Here is a 17,856-nt window from a genome sequence, read left to right as displayed (position 1 = left end):
ACAGTTTTTCCATCTCTTTCAACTTTCTGGTTTAAAAGCCCGCATCTGCGCTCTTTCCCTAGTCCAGGTACAGATTTGCTGTATCCAGGACTGTTTGTAAGGTAAGTTTCTGAGGCCCTTCAAGCCTTTTTGTGTTGTAAGAAAGCCTTGGAGCTTATCACTGGGAGTGGTAAGCACTAGGTAGCCTGTCTACCACAAGAGGAGTGGTTTCTGGTCCAGACATTGTAGTTTATTGGCCGTTTGGGCAGTTTTTCCATCTCCTTCAACTTTCTGATTTAAAAGCCCGCATTTGCTCTTATTTCCTGCCTTTCCTGCAACCAGTCCAGTCCAGATACATATTTGCTGTATCTAGGACTGTTTGAAAGCTTCTGAGTGGTGCCAAAGTCTGCTCTTCAATTTTTCCCTTAGATCTGCTTGTTCTCTCCTCTCCTGCACTTTTACTAGCTTATTAGTCTAGCACTTTACCAGACTTCTTATAGCAAATATTGTAGCACACAAAAGTGCTACCAGCACTAAACGTTCTACAAGGAAACAGCTCCAATACTTATTATTAATGTCCACCCCTCCAATATTTATTATTAATGTCCACCCCTCCAGGCATGTCTAAAGGTTAGTTTCCTTTGCTTTCTCCTATCAAGCTGGTGAACTTGGGCATTCTGAGGCAGTGTAGCAACTGCCTCATGTACACTGACAACCCTCTCCTCTTACCTCCCAGCACTCAGACTTGTAAGAGATGCACTTACATATCCAAATTGGAACCCATGCACACTCCAGCCGAGACCAGAATAGCTGATCAAGAGGAGAAGGTCAACACTTGCACCACACCACATGGAACACACAGCCCTCCAGAACACATACCAGCACTGCCTTCACATAAAAACACAAACCACACACCCACCTTCACGGAGGCTCTCAATAAAAATCTACCCAAACATCAGAGACCTCCAAGGCAGAAACACACTCTACCACCACTCTCCTAAACAGGGTGCCACTCAACCAAAGCCCTTAAGGCAGAACAGCATGCCCAACATAGGTGACTCGATAGTGAGGCACATTGATGTCCCACTCACTAGGTTGAATAAGGAGAAAGTAACATTCGGCCGCTTGTGAGGCGCCAGGATCTGCCACATAACACACGCACCCAGGTCTCTCAACAACAGGTACAAATATGACTGTATCATTGTACATGTGGGTGTGAATGACCTGAGACATGCCTCCCTGATGAAAAGAGACATGGAGGAGCTCTCTGATTATGTAGCCCAGGCGGGAATGGCCCTAGCCCTGAGAAGCATCCTACCATCACCCAGAATGATAACACAGCAAAAGCAGAAAATTATTGATGTTAAGTTGTCTATCTCGCCTTCATTCTTGCTGGATGGGTTCGGAGCCGACCTCGGCTCTAAAAGCTCGAGAGTTGGTTCCACTATATCCCACATCAGATCACAGCGATCAAGGTGTTGGTTTTCTACCGGCTTGTTGGTAAGTGTATTTTTCAGTGAAGATAGATACTTAAATACATATATTTTTAAGTTTAACTACTTTTCCCTTAGTTTAGTGGATTTCTACCCCTGTTTTTCAGAAAATCGTTTTCTTTCCCACAAGAACTTAAAAGTTCTCCTTCGGCCTTCTGGCCTTCCCCCATTCCCTAGTGGTGTGTGTATATTGCTCTTAATTAAAACTTTTAGCTATAGTTTTATTTTTTGAGTTTTAAAATAAGATAGTGTAATCAGTGTGTCTGACTGAGTGTGTGTGGTTACACTTTCTTGTTCTAGGATGTCTAAAGACACAAAGGTCTCAGGCTTCAAGAAGTGTGATGCGTGCTGTCAGAAAATGTCTCTGACAGGCGGTCACACTTCTTGTGTCTACTGGGGCCTTTGCACCTGCAGGACTCCTGTGCTGCTTCAGTCCCAGGGTCCTGCAGGAAAGAAAGAACAAGTTGATCTTAAGGGGTCTACTTAAGCCTGAGGATTCCCTTTCTGTTTCTGGGAAGCCCTCTAAGGCATCTAGGTCCTCGGCTCCAGCTACTGAGCCGAGACCTAAGGTTGTTAAACCTTCTGCATCGGCTCCGGCTGGAGCCGATGAGTCTAACTTCTGTGGTTCCCTCGGCTCCGGCTGGAGGTATTAAAATCCTTGTCGGCTCCGACCAGACCTTGAGCCGACATCTAGGAAGAGATCTAGGTCACCATCCCTTGGCTCCGTTCATTCGGCTCCAGCATCTCCCTGCTGTCTGAACGGCCACAAATCTCACCCTCTAGGTCATCGAGGCTGTCGGATCATGACCTTCAGAGGGTAGTGAGTCGACTTCTTAAGTCCGAGGCACTGGCCCAAATGCTTCAGAGCCCGACTCATCAGTCGATGCCTGCCCTGTCCATCAATATGTTCCTCCTCCGACTCCGTTGAGCTCGGGAACCGAGACTGTGGTAGCGCCAGAGCCGATACAGATGTCTTCGGCTCCGATTTCTTCTTCGAAGAATCTCGGCGCTCGTCGGCTCCGAGGGGTGAGTGGCATCGGACCCTTGTCCGACCCGCTCTTCCTCTCGGAGCGAGTTCGGCTCCGACATCGGCCTCGAGCCATCACTGTCGGTGCCGAGGAGGTTCTCAGCTTCTCGGGCGGGGACCTCTGGCTCTGCCTGACAGGGAGGTCATGCGGAGTGTGTTAGAGCCTGGCTCTACTCCACAGTCGGCTCCGTCCGCCCCTCCCTCGGTCGGTGCCTCAGGTCAAGTCGACTCACTCCCTCATCCCGGACCGCAGAGAGCCAGCTCCTCAGGAACCCCTGTGGGATATCACCCTCTTCCGAGGCCTCTCCTGATTTGGCAGAAGAGCCCCTCGGAAGAGGAAGTGTAAGAGGAAACACATTGACTCACCTGAGTCCATCACATCTGACACAGATTTAGAGGATTCGAGGGTTCCCCGTTCCCCTTCTGAAGATGTCTCTTCGCAGACATTCTCAAATCCTCAAACAGAGGGAAATTGGCCAGCCCTCAACCCTTCGGAGGATGAATCTGTGTACCTTGAGGCGTTTGGCTCTCATCCTTCCACCTCCTGGGTGTCTCCCCTTGACCCCCTCATGCAGGTGGTAGCTAAAAGGCATGGACGGCTCCTGATTCAGTGGACCCCACTCCCAGGAGACCCTCAAAATTCATAACGGCACCAGCAGACAAACAGTTCTCGACAAAGGAGTTTCTGTGGATGCTATGGTGGTAGCTGCTGCCACTAAGAAGGAACTAGCTGATCCTTCAGTACCTGTCCATCCACCTAACAAGGAATCTAGGTCCATGGACAGGTGCGGAAGCGGATGTTCTCGTCAGCGACATTTACTATCGTTCGCTGAACTACCTGTGCCATTTCACTCGTCTTCAAAGGGACTTGATTAAAGCGAGTGACATGTTGAAGGACCCTACAGCTGCGGGTTTTCAAGATAAGATGAACACTCAGCTGGCTACCCTTAACTCCATAGCCAACTCCTCCATGCCTCCTTTCTTATGCGGCTGATGGAGCGAGTAGGGCCGCAGGGACAGGTGTGGCCTTACGTAGGCATGCCTGGATGCGGCTATGCAATTTCTTGGACCTTCAAGACGTCTTTCACTAACTCCCGTTTGATGGATCATCTCTCTTTGGTCCTCAAGTGAAAGAAACCTTGACTAGGTGCGAGACTGATGGCAAGACTCTTTCTGCCGTCGGAGTCCGTTTTCTACTCCTTCTAGGCCTTACCCCAAAGGCCAGAAAAGTGGGAAAATGTGGTTCCGTAAACAATCTCAAGGGACTTCGCCTGACGACAAAGTCGTTTCCCGCCAGAGGCAGAGGGGAATAACAATGGTGGGGGCTCCAGAACCAGGGCAATCGAGAAGCCTTCTGATAAGCCCTTTCAGCATCCCTGAGGTGTTGCCCGACTGCCCACCTTCGGAGGCAGTCGGGGGAAGATTGTCACTGTACCCAGAAGCCTGGCTATCCCTGACTCAAGACAAATGGGTACAGTCTGTCATTCGAAGGCTATTCTATCCCCTTTCTTCTCATTCCGAACCAATCAAAAAAATCCCTTCCAGATGTTCCACCCGCTCAAAGGGATCTAGCGGTTTGGGAAATTTCAAAACTGCTTGCAAAAAGAGCAATTCAGCCAGTTCCAGCAGACCAGCAAGGATCCGGAATCTACTCAAGGTTCTTTTTAGTTCCAAAGAAAACAGGGGACTGGAGACCAATTTTGGATCTCAGTATCTTGAACAGATCAGTCAAGAAAACAAGATTTCGGATGGTCACGCTGCAGTCCATCCTTCCCCTATTGGGAAAAGGAAACTGGATGTGCTCTATAGACCTTCAGGATGAACAGACGCTCCAGAAGATTCCTCCGCTTCAGGCTGGGAACCAGTCATTTTCAGTTCAGGGCCCTGCCCTTTGGTCTCACCACTGCCCCGGTGTTTAACAAATGCATGGCAGTGGTAGCTTCTCACCTGAGACGACAAGGATTCCAGGTGTTTCCATATTTGGACGACTGGCTCCTCACAGCTCCCACCAAGCATCTCCTTCTGATGGCCAGGGATTACACTTTTCGCATTTGTCAAAGGTTAGGCATTTCAATAAATTGCGAAAAGTCTGTTTTGTCACCTTGTCGTACTATTACCTTCATAGGCGCAAATCTAGACACAGTAGACATGTCTGTGAGACTAACAGATCAGAGAATAACAGACATACACAAACTGGTCTCACTCCTTTTCAACAACAACAGAATCAAAGCCAGGTTAGTTCTGAAAGTGTTGAGAATTATGGCGGTGGCCATACCTCTGCTTCCATTAGCCAGATTCCACATGCGAATCCTTCAATGGATGCTCTTTACACAATGGTCATACCAGCAACTTCCAATGTCCCACACCATTATGATCACGCAGGCGTGCAGAAATCATCTCATGTGGTGGATGTCTTCCCCTCAGCTCTTGTTGGGAAGACCCTTTGTTCCACCCCCTCCAGTTGCTACTCTGACAACGGACGCCTCCCTGATCGGGTGGGGAGGGCATTATCAGGGCAGGACGGTCCAGGGCACATGGCAACCAAACGAATGCCACTTGCACATAAATGTTCTGGAGATGAGGGCAGTGCTTTTAGCGTTGCAAGCCCTTCAAGACTCTCTTCCCTTGGGAACGATTGCAATCCAGACAGACAATATGTCTGTAGTGTGGTACATCAACAAACAAGGCGGAACCAGGTCCTACCCCCTGTGTCATGAAGCACTCAGATTGTGGCAATGGGCGATTTCTTCTCAGCGTTTTCTGATAGCAACGCACATCCCCGGGAAGTCCAATCAAATCGCGGACAAGTTGAGCAGAGCTATCCTCATGCCTCAGTGGTCTCTGAAAGACTCTGTTGTGAGAGAAATTTTCCTCAAGTGGGGTCAGCCTTGCTGCGATCTTTTGCTACTCCCAAAACAGCAAGTGCAGAGATTATTTCACTCTATTCCCTTTACCAGGCCAACCCAGCAGAGACGCTCTAGTCCAAGTTTGGCCCCAGGGACTTCTGTATGCATTTCCCCCCTTCCCACTAATCTCTCAAGTGATACAGAAAGCTATCGCTCAGAAGGCCTCATTGATCCTCATTGCTCCTTACTGGCCTCGACAGGTGTGGTTCCCCTTTCTACATCAATTTCTATTGGAGCGACCTTGGCATCTGGACCTAGTTCCAGATCTTTTGATCCATCAGTCAGGTCAGTTACATTGCTCCCTCCTCTCTGAACCTCACTGCTTAACCTTAGCCAGGCTTCCTCAAATATCTCATTCTGTTCGAGATATTTTGATAGCTTCCCATAAATCTTCCACTGGAAGATTTATCTTAAGTGGAACTTTTGCCTATTGGGCTCAAGGAAGGGACATAGATCCTTTAACTGCTTCCATCCAAATAGTCCTTGATTTTCTAGCTGAACTCTTCCATGCAGGTTCATCTCCTTCTACTCTTAAAGTTCAATTGGCAGCTATTTCTAACTTTCATGTGGGTATTTCTGAGTCTGCCTTAATGTCCCACAAGCTCTGCAAAGCCTTTTTGAAAGGAGTTTTTCTTCTCAGGCCTCTTATAAGAAATCCTCCTTCTCCTTGGGACCTAAATTTAGTTCTTACTTCTTTGATTCTTCCCTTTCAACCTGCAGCCTCCTGTTCTTTAAAATTGCTATCATGGAAGACTCTCTTTCTGGTAGCTATTACTTCAGCTAGAAGAGTTTCAGAACTTCAAGCACTCAGCTGTCGAGCTCCTTATCTATTGTTCCATAAGGACAGGGTATCCTTACGAACCAACCCGTCCTTTTTGCCTAGGTAGTAGTCTCGACGTCAAACCTAAATCAAAGCATTGACCTCCCTGTCTTTTTCCAGAATATTCCAATAGGGCTGAACAAAAATTACACTGGCTAGATGTTCATCGTCAGTTGAGGTACTATTTGGACAGAACAAAACAATTCAGAAAATCTGACCAGCTGTTGCCTCCTATGCAGAAGGCAGAAAGGGACTTTCAGTTTCAAAGGTATCATTATCTAGATGGCTAACATCTCTGATTTCCCTTGTTTATGAAATTAGACACCAAAAGCTGCCTAATAAACCTAAGGCCCATTCCACCAGAGCTTTGGCTACTTCTTTAGCCTTCAAGACAGACTGCCTATTGACACCATTTGTGCAGCGGCTACTTGGGCTACTCCTCACACTTTCATTTCTCATTATAAGTTGGATTTAGCTTCTAGGCATAGAGCTAACTTTGGTTCCACTATTCTCAGGAGTCTGTTCCGTTAGGCCACCGGGACAAGGTGCTAGTCCCATCCAGCAAGAATGAAGGCGAGATAGACAACTTATGTTCTTACCATAACGTTCCATGTTAGTTGTCTTCTTCGCCTTCTTCTTCCCTGGCCTGGACAGACCTAGAGGAGTTGTGATTGTGACCTCTCTTTCTACCACCTCTTTATTAGGCATATGCTGTTGTGCATATTTCCTGGATGAGGATATAGGTCACCCTTCTTTCTCCCTGGTTTTTAGAGGTGGACTTTGTTTATAGCTATTCTGATACTATTATAAGCTGGACAAGCGAGATCTGAGGTAACTCTCGCCTAGCATTGTGGGATATAAGGGGAGCCTCGGTGGAACCAACTCTCGAGCTTTTAGAGTGCAATCCGGGGCCAAAGTCGGCCGAACCCATCCAGCAAGAAGAGAAGAAGACACGTTATGGTAAGAACATAACTTCTATATTTCAACAACTGGCTAAGTTTCTGGTGTCATTCTAAAGGGATGAAGTGTCTGTCTGCCTGGGATGGCGTGATTGACAGACCCCGATGCTTTGCCAGAGATGGACTGCATCTGTCATCCCTGGGCTTCCAGATACTGGCCAAGGCTCTTGCCACCCTTATAGTGCCTTTTTTAGATGATGTTTCAAAGACCAAATTACCACTGTAACAGCTACAAACAAATGCAATCTGAGGGTCATGCTGCTCAATGCTAGGTCTAAATCTCAAATTGCACTTGCTCTAAGCACTCCTTAAAATGGAGAACAATGACATTTGTGCCATAACAGAGACCTGGTTGAAGGCAGCAGAAAGCACCCATGCACTACCAGGCTATAACTCATTCCACACCTTTTGGCCCCAGAACTTGGACCGAAGTTCCAAAGGCAGTGGTGTTTCCATATTCATAAAGGATGCGCATACCTCCAGACTCGTAGCTCAGCATAACGCATCTGAGATACTTCAAGTGCAGCTAACATTGGGTAAGACAGCGATTCACGTCGTAGCCTGCTATAGGTCCCCAAACATGTCCCAAGACTCACACTCCACATTCTTAAGCACCATGGAGAATATTAGGGTCCAACCTAACACTCTCAGTCTGGTCGACTTCAACTACCCCTCCATTAACTGGGAGAATTACTCATGTACCAATACACTTGCCCAACATTTCCTGGAATTCATTAATTCTAATGCCCTGGACCAGTTCGTTCTTACCCCCACTAGAGGTAGCAGCATCCTTGACCTGGTCATTACTAACATGGGCAACCATTGCTGTACACAAATAGTCATCTCCTCCCTGGTTAGATCAGACCACAAACTAATCACCTTGGAAATTCACATCCCTCCCACCATCCCCGTAAAGGTAGCCACCATGAAAAACTTCTCGAAAGCTAACTTCATGGCACCCATGTAAATGGAGGTCAGTTGCATGACCGCCGAATCATACACCAATGCAGTGTACGAGCACGTACACAAATGCATGCATCTGGCCATACCCAGTAGAACCAAGGCGCGCTCCTCCAAAAAAAAGGATGCCAATCAGGTGGTCCCCTGCCATAAACAAACTCTACAGCAGAAGGAGGAAACTGTTGCGGAATAAGGTGAAATCCAAAGACTGGAAAAACTCCTTATCAGCCTCAACAAAAAGTTGAGATCCCCTCATCAAATCCTCTAAAGCTAGCTATGAAAACAGAATTGTAGCAGATAGTAAAGACAACCACAGGGCCATTAGCCTAGTACACACCTATGAACACCTCCAAGCCTGCCATTCAAACATTTCCCAAAATGTTACAACAAAAACAGCCACCAATGAAAATCAAATGAAGCAAAGAAATCAAAAGTGTGGATTGATATTGACAGCAAAATGTTGCAGACTGATAACAGATAAATTCAGAACAAACAACCCCCCCCCCCCCATCCCATGGACCTCTCTCTGTCCCTCCAACATGTCACCAGGAAGACAGATGTATTTGTTTATGTACATTTAATAAGTCCTATGTTCATCCTAATTAATTTATTGCACTATGTGCTTTTTTGATACAACAAAAAATGTAAGTGACCACCTGTAAAAATATGTACATTGTCGACTCAGAACAGCAACAGGATCAAAATTTGGTTTGCAAACCATGACCCACATGGACTCCATAACTACATCACACCAAAGCTGCTGATTACACCACCTGTTCTTCTTTCCACATACACTGGTAAACATGCATCAAAGCAAGTTCATTCCACAGTCTTGCAGCACCAATGCTTACCCTGTACCTGACCAAACAGGAAGCAAAAACAAATGCCCCCGTGAATGGAATAAGTTCATTCATGACTGCACACTCAGATGCATGATTACACTTCAAGTCATAAAGTGACACAACAGAATAAAAGACTAAAAACGTCAACAAAATACAAAGTAAAAAAGACCTGCACAATGTGATATCTGGATCCCTACCCCAACGTCCTGCATTGAGAAGGAAGACAGAATGCCCACAACACAACATGCCACCATGACCCTTTTGAATTTGCTTCCTGTGCTCTCCCCCTCACTGGACTCCATGTTGTCATCTGTACAATCAGTATGGTCAGTTAAGCAAATAGACCTCTTCAATTTATTGCAGTATATCAAGTTTATTACATAATTTTTTGTCTCCAGAACACTAGATTTCTTGTACTAAGACTTTAAAAGCAAGATGAATGCAATATTTGGCTACTTTAACGAACAAACAAACCATCTTTTCCTGTTGACCTTTTCCCTTACTTTTTCAAGTTCCTCCCATTTCCTTCTGCAAAAGAAAAAGAAATAACAAACACAAGACCCCAGTGGGAAGCTGTGAGTAAAAAAGGAGAAAATTAAAGCAACTGTTTAACATATGCTCGTGTCACATTTAAACCAAGAAAAATAGTACCAGAATCCTTTATCTCCACACAGCACAGCAACTGATCTCTCATTCAAACGTACGAACTCGCAACAGCGCACATCTCCATATTTCACCAACTGCCACCAATATCCATCATTGTGTGTAACAAGCCCGATCTCAGAAGAAAGAAACACATCCACAAAAGTAAGAAGACATCCGGGAGAAGATAACAGGACATGCTCAGAAAACATAAAATCCCCCCTTTTTTAAAGAAAACAAATGCATTTGTCTTCTTGGCACCGAGACGTTCACGTGTCACACACAACACAAATGCAAAAACTAGCATCATTCAATCATATATACAGATGTAAAATTAAAATTTTACTTTGTGTAAAACATTAATTATTTAATAAGATTAACTATATTTTAAATAATTAAAAAGTAATGATAATAAAGAAATTAAATATACTAGCATATTTCCAGTCTCAAATTTCAGAGTTGAAGTACCTATAATACACAGTAAGTATATCTGTAGGCTCTATAACTGAATAAGCCCTTTAATGAATCAACAATAATCTATATTAAGTTATCATCGTTTGTGTAATGAAATGAGTTAATCAGACTATGTACTGTTAGTATATGTTCTCTAACTACCTTTACCAAAGTACTGTAATGATGTGATTAAATATTAAAAGGTATTTTTAATAATTGAAATTATTTATATGTAATAATCATTATTTTTAAAACTGAACTTTATAAGTTTATATAATTAAGAAAAACTTTACCTTAAGTGTCCAGCTCCTTTTCTTTCAGAATCTGAAACAGTAGCAATAACTGATTGGATGTTTAAATACAAGTCAATTGTCCTTTATTTTTTTTTTTCATTGACTTTCCATGCATTTTTTTTCTGCATGTCTCTTCAAAGAGTTTCTACTCCAGTCTGCCTCTTCTGTTTGATCCAGTACTTTATTTAAATAAGATAAAGCAGATTCCAGGTTTTCAAATATCTTGATGCCATCAGAAAGAAAAACTTTTAAGTCTTGCAGGAAACAACAAGTGAACTTTAAAATGTCTTTTCTTTAATTCTTTTACTAAAGGCAGGAATTCTCTTCTTTTTGTCACAACTGCTACAGAATAATTATTGTCAAACCTTATAACATAGTCATTTATTTTAATCAGAGTATTAGTCCATGCAGTTTTCAATATCAGTTCTTTATCTTGACTAGAAAGGAATTTAGCAATTATTGATTTTGGAAAGGAGTTTTTCTTCGATGTAGAGACAGCCAAAGACTTATGTGCGCTCTTAGTACCAAAGGACTTAGATTCTTACAAGTTTAAAAGTTTTTTTGAAAGCCAAGAGGTAAGAAAGTTCAAAATATTGTCACCCTCAGTTTTCTGTGGTAGACCAAATATACAAATATTATTTCTTCTAGATCTGTTTTCCAGGTCATCAGTTTTATTTAACAAAATAGAATTTCTTTTAAAACAGAATGCTATGTTATGTTCTCCTTCCAACATCCTTCCTTCCATATCATTTAGTGTATATTCCATCCCTGAGATCTGCAAATTCTGCTGCTTTATCATATCATGTAATTGCTCCATCTGTTTTGTACATCCCTCCTTAAAATTATCCATTTTATTATCCACTTCATCTATCTTTATTGAAAGCTCTTGTGTATTTGCAATAACTGACTGCAGTTATTTTTAAATGATGATTCCTGTTAATTAGCTTTCAGATTATTCATTTCCAGATTATAATTACAGCCTTTCTTACAAAAATGTTGACAGGAAAAAATTATACTTTATAAAGATTTTTCAAGATAAAGTCATCCTTTATGCTAAGATTATAGTTCCATAAATAAAAGATATTTAAGATGTCATACAATTAGAAATTCCGGTCAGAAATATATTTCAAATTGGAGAGCAAAAGAAAACTGATGCTAGCATGTCACCATCTTGGCTACACTCCTCCTACACCTTTTATTTTTAAGGATATGTAGCAGGTATTAAAGAGGGCTAAGCAAACTTCTTAGCAGAAAATCATGTCTGGCTAAGTGGAAAAGATTTTCTAGAAAAAAAATCACTTTTTAACCATCTCTGCTTGTTTGCCCATGGATGCTCTCTTAATACCCTAGTTCAAGTGAAACAGTTTTTGAAAAGGGTATTACCATATCAATCCACCTAAACAGTATAAGGTTCTGGCTTAGAATATTAATTTTTGTTGTGGAGAAACGTATTTTTGAACCTGCTAACGAGGCTGATCTAAACTGGAAAACAGTGCTGCTGATTGCTGTGACCTCCGCAAGAAGAGTTTCTACCTTACAGGCTGTTATGGCGTTTCAGCCCCATCTCATCTTTCACATAGATAGGGTAACTTTCAGAATGAATCATTCTTTCATGCCTGAAGTGGTTTCAGACTAGTGCCAATATAGACATTTTCTAAGTGATTGTCACAAGGAATTTCTTTTTGTTATTCATAGTATAATAAGTTCTTCTAGGCATGGTCAGACCCCACTCTGCCAGGGCTTTGGCTACTTTTGTGGCTTTTTGGAAAGGGGTGGACTCTACAAAATAAATGTCCTGGATGTAGCAAATTGGTCTTCTGTGCACACATTTGCCAGTATGCTTTCTCTGTTGCTACAGTAGGTTTTGCTAGGACTGTTCCACAAGGGCTGTTATACTCTGATCCTTCTTCCTCCTCCATATCTTTTTATACTCTGGTATCCATCCTGTGTAGCTTGAGCTACAGCAAGTGATCTAATGATGAACATAGTGCAGTTGTGTAAGTAAATGTACTATGACAGCGGATGTAGTAGATCGCTATTACAGTATAAACACCCTTCTTCCTTTCCCTTCTTTTTTTTTTTTTTTTTTTAATATCATGGTGTAGTGCATTTTTTTTTCTTTCTTATCCTGGCAGGGCTCTAGCCTCCCTTAGTCTAAGACAAGAAAACTCTGAGATTTTGTCACACTAAACCATTGTATTTATACTGCTGTTCTAGAGATGTACAACATTAGGGTGTGTGGAAGGTACCTTAAAGCTTTGGAAGCTTGGAGGTCTTCCAGTCCTTGACAGGTACTTCTCATATAGCGTTGGCTACTGCAGCAGTGATCTATCTAAAAAGCTACTGTTATAGGAAGTTTACTTACACACCTGTATACATTTGTTTGATCTGTTGGCATTCACTAGAATTGCTGTTGGTAGAGTGACGCACTCACTTCTGTTAAATGCAGTAATGTAACATAAATGCTTTTTGCAGAGGCATCTGAACAATTTACATTGTACAGTGCACAATATGTGAATTGCATTAGAACGTGCTTTGCCAGTACATCTTTTGAGCTTTCCTTTCTTTGTAGTGTGTTCATCCCTTTGTTCTTTCTTGAATCTAATATGTTCAAGTTATTAAATAGATACCTATAATTACACTGATGTAGAAGATGTCTTTCACTTCCTCGTATGTCCATTTTTATCCTTTTCTCTCCAGAAGTGTCTGTCGAGATGATTTCTGCTTTGATATCTTACCTTTCATTTTCCTCTGCATTTCTTTTTGGGTATATGGCATAAAACATAGCTTTTGAGAAGCTGTTTTCACATTTGCAACCTTACCATCAGTAACAGGTTTGTAGCCCTATCAATTCCATGTTCTCCTTTGAACACTTAACTCTTTCTAAGTTGGAAGCTTAATACCTAGGTTTGTTGAATAGTACATTCAGTTAACCTTCATTTGTTTTGGGAATGTATTTCCTGTAATCCCAAGTCTCCACTTCTAGGTTTTATAATGTTAGTACTAAGTGACTGTCTTGAAGACTTGCTACTACCAAACTTCTCCTTTTTACTCCTACCACTCGAGCCTCCCCATTAAACTTCAACATCCTATCTAGTGACACCACTGTCATCTCCCCTGACACAACAACTAAACTGCTAGGAATAACCACTGACAACAATCTCACTTTTGATCAACATATCAATAACATCATCAAAACTGTTAACAAAAAAATAGGATCATTATACCGCATTAAACCATTTCTTACACCTGCTTCTAGAGCAACTATCGCCCACTCCCATCTGATATCTACTCTCTTTTACGCCTCACCTATTTTCACTAACCTTAAAAAGACTAACCTAAATAAACTAGCAACTTGCTACAATAGTATTGCCCGTTTTGCTACTAGTAACCCTTTTAGAACACATCACTGTCATAACCTAAAACTCCTAGGCTGGCTTGAGCTACAAAACTGCATTATGATCTCACAACTTACCATTGCCCACAAGATACTTTACCAACCTGACAACACCCCTATACTTTCTCAACTTTTAATCCCTATAATAATCTTACCTCCCTTGATCTTCTGCTAAACTCATGACCAAATCTGTAAAATCCTATAACTTAGCTGGTGACTCTCTATTCACCAATACTGTAGGTAGGACATGGAATCAGCTACCCTCTGATATCACTCTAATCCCCTCCTTACCACTCTTCAAACAAAAAATCAAACTGCACTTCCAAAATCACTGGCTTTGCTCCTGTAGGACTCCTGACTAAGCTTCTTCATTCCCCTTCTCTACCATAACTTTTCTCTGTTTTTACTAACAAGAAATACACATTCTTCTCTACACCCTCTTGCTCTCCTCTCATGCTCTGTCCCACTTCACCTTTTCTCTACCCTCTCCTCTTTTCCATCTCCTTCTCCTCTCCTTACTAGTCCTTTATATCTCACTCTTCTCCTCCCTTGCATTTCTTCTTTACCTCTTCATATGTCCTGTATTAATTCTTTTTTACCAACAGTTTATCAAAAAATTTGCTAATCCTTAGCTTTTTTATTTGTGACGCTTCAAATGACCTAGTATACTTTTATTAGCATGCCTTAGCTATTTGTTGTTGTTGTTATTTGTTATTGTGACTCTTATTACAAAAGGTATATCCTTACTGTACTTTTATTATATGTCTCATTGTAATTGATTTATGTGAGGAGCTTTTCTCCCCGGGCCTCTACTGAAAATGGACATATATCCAGTTAGACTAGCCCGGTTAACAAATGTAAAATAAATAAAATAAAATAAAAATACTACAAGTGAGGAGCAGCAAAGTGACTCCCTGGGTATGTAAACATGAGCGTGGTGCTTGTTAGCTGATATGTCCAATAATTTAGAACAGTTAATTACACAGAATTTTTTTGTGGGGGAGGAACTTTCTTCATTTACTATAAGGCAACCAAGCCTAACTGGACTACAGCTCTTAACAGAAAAAAAAGCGGTATTATCTAAAAAAGTAAGAGATACAGCCTAGACAGCTGTCTGTATTTATTTCCTGAAAAGCACTTCCCAGATGCTCAGCTTACTTGCATTATTACGCAAGACCTGGAGCTATCCAACACTGGTGCACACTTGTTGTGCTTTACTTTAAATGAAGAAAATAGCCTATTCACTGACTACTCATATAAGATTGTTACATTTATTCACTGATTATTCATGCAAGATTGTTTTGTTGGTAACATAGAACTTCATCCTGCATTGAACAGAAGTCGTACATTTATCACATAGGCAGTGAATTAAAAAGCCTAGCTTTTCTAATCCTCTAAGGAACATATCCAGATCCACTGATGAAAGTGCTAACATACAAATTCTTTGCTCCTTTATTAACAGGTTGTTTGCCCTGCTTGATGCTACACTGATTATTTCACTTTTCGTGTATACCCATTGCAATGCTGTTTTTTTTTTCTTTGTTGCAATTTTACTGCAGAGATTTAATTTATGATATTAAAAATTAAGTGTTAGTATACTGAGAGTTTTAACTTTGTCATGTTACTATTGCTAGTTTCAGAATACTGCATAGGCATGATTAATGCTGTGGTAATATATTTGAACCTGACTCATAGTTCCAGTGCCTGCATTCTGATATAGTTTTTCTTTGATGAGAAAGAGAGGAAGCATATCTTTGTACTGCTTTCTGATTTTCTTTGTATCTTTCATACTCTTAGACCTTTTTGAACTGACTTGCTGTTAGATTGCAAGAGATGTGCAGTAATAAGTTAGAGAACAGCATTAAGACCTTGCATGTCTGCAAATATTTAATGTGTACAAATTTCTCAAAAGAGAGCTGTATCCACAAGTTGACAAAATGTTTGTTGTCTTAGCCTGTTTTCTACACTGTTGATATGTCTGTGTCACTCTTGTTTTCTGCTGTTTTATGCATGTAAATGAATTGACTTCACAGTCATGCAGTGAGAGTAATTTGATGTCCTACTTTTTTGACTGTCACTGGCAAGGGCATGCAATAACAACCTGTGCTTTTTTTAATTGGCCATGTTTATACACATGTTAAATTGTTTTTAAATGTTAGGCTTTATTCATGTTCATAAACAATGTTTTGGCTCAGATTCAGAATTGTAGTTTAATCACATTTTCTACCTGAGTGATATCAGTGATAACATTGCAAGTACCTGAAAAAATATTGTAAAATCTCACAGAGTCAGATTGGTGCATGGAAAATCAGCTTCAAGTAATAAGTGAGAATAATTGTTAATTTTTTTTTCTTTGTAAAAGGACAAAAAAAAGTATTGTGTGATAAGGAAAAACTTGACTTGGGTGGAATTTTAAGAAAGGTTTGCAAGTTTTCATTTTTTTTATTTAGGTCATAGCTGAGAAAGAACTAGTAGAGACATTCCACACAATTCCTAAAAAGAAGTAAAATAAAAAGATTCTTCAGTTTGTCACATTTTTTTTAACTTTCAAATCTAGGAACGCATAATGGATGATGGCATTGATGACAACACAGACAGAGGTGAAGATGCATCTGAAAATGGTACTGCTGCACAGCATCCTGGTTTAGTGGCATCTGTTTGGTCTTTCATTATAACATTCTTCACTTCTTTGATTCCTGAAGGTCCACCTCAGATAGTCAACTAAAGTTGTGAGGACCTTTGCCCACTGGACAAATTCTTTGGATGTACTGTAGGTGTAAGAGAGCCCATTCTGATTAAAATGGGAGTGTACCGCTTTGGCATTTTTGAGTGAATGTGCAGTTTCTTATAGTTGACTGCTTTGTAATTCTTTCTTTGATTATAATGTGAATAAAACAGATTACATTTATTTTTTTCCTTTTCACCTTGGCTTATTAAATATCTGGAAGCACAAGGGCAAATAATAAGCTTTCCTGGGCTGTTTTCTCTCATACGAGAGACATATTTTGTGTAATATAATAAACTTTTTGTCTTCCACCATTATTTTTTTTATCAGTTTTTGCTATCACTGTTTCCTAGAATGTAATACTGACATCTGTTCATGTATATGAAAAAGGAGGACATGTTCATAGTAATGCATAAAATAATTTTCAGATGTTCTTTATATGACAGCCCCCTGAAAGGCAAAATGTAACCACCAAAATGTGAATGCTTGTCTTTTGACAGTATTCTTGCTTCTCAGCTGTAAAATGAGTGTAAAATGAGCTGTCAGTGCTTTGATGAAAGATTGTTCAAAGCTTAAAGTGAGATTAACATGCACAGTACAGCTATATGCTTTCATATTTGTGAGTTGTAGAGGGGAAGAGTTCTCCCAGACTGAAAGCTGATTCAGACTCCTCTTTTGCTGAGAAATCACTTGCTACCTCAAATTAATTTTCATTAAATGTTATATGTACATTGAAAGGAAGCTTTTAAATGAAGTGGCATATTACTATAAAGAGAGAGTATAGCCATTCATTGCAAGTTCGGCTACTTCATTACCTTTATTCTGAACTGAAGCAACATACAAACGCACCATGCTGGATTTGGGAATGTAGGAAATAGAACTGGTGCTGTCCTTTCTTAGTTCAGATTGCCTGTGTGGCCATATCTGGATCACTGTGTTATAGATGAAATCATGAACGGAGCATCAAGCCATGCAACAGATTTTACCAGGATGCTATATGTAACGTGGAACACAGAATTTACAGGAAAGCTTAGACTGTTTGGAAGTATGCTCCCTGAAATACATGAGTGAAAAAGGCAGGCTTTGATGTAAACCAGCTGCATCATTAGTGGAACAAGTTGTTAGAAAGTTCAAGAGGAACATTTGGGCACAGGAGAGAAATATGCTGATAAATGCATCAAAAACTAAGCATATAAAATTTGGGAGGCATAAATTGAAAGGAATATTTAATAGAGCACACAGTTATTGAAACTGTAGATTCATTTAAGGACCTGGGTATGTGGGTAGGTCCAGCTTTGAGTTTATTAATCATATCAACCAATTGGTTAATGATCGTTATAGAACTTTAGGTTGTGTAAAA

The 17,856-nt window shown here is 41.0% G+C and overlaps 1 protein-coding gene across 1 annotated transcript in view; it reads left to right on the top strand.

The window, feature by feature from the left end:
• HERPUD2 (HERPUD family member 2) overlaps window positions 1-16,813 on the top strand; it is a 610,195-nt gene extending 593,382 nt beyond the window's left edge. Inside the window, exon 8 of the mRNA XM_044065094.1 lies at window positions 16,329-16,813. Within this exon, the coding sequence (XP_043921029.1) occupies window positions 16,329-16,496 (168 nt within the window). The 3' untranslated portion in view covers window positions 16,497-16,813. The remainder of the gene's footprint in view (window positions 1-16,328) is intronic.
• The last annotated feature ends 1,043 nt before the right edge of the window (window positions 16,814-17,856 follow it).

Source organism: Protopterus annectens, chromosome 3.part0 (assembly GCF_019279795.1).
Source record: "Protopterus annectens isolate FY-2018-M chromosome 3.part0, PAN1.0, whole genome shotgun sequence".
Taxonomy (NCBI): Eukaryota; Metazoa; Chordata; order Ceratodontiformes; family Protopteridae; genus Protopterus; species Protopterus annectens.
Note: the sequence above shows the minus strand (reverse complement) of the source record. Positions and strands in the feature narration are given on the sequence as shown.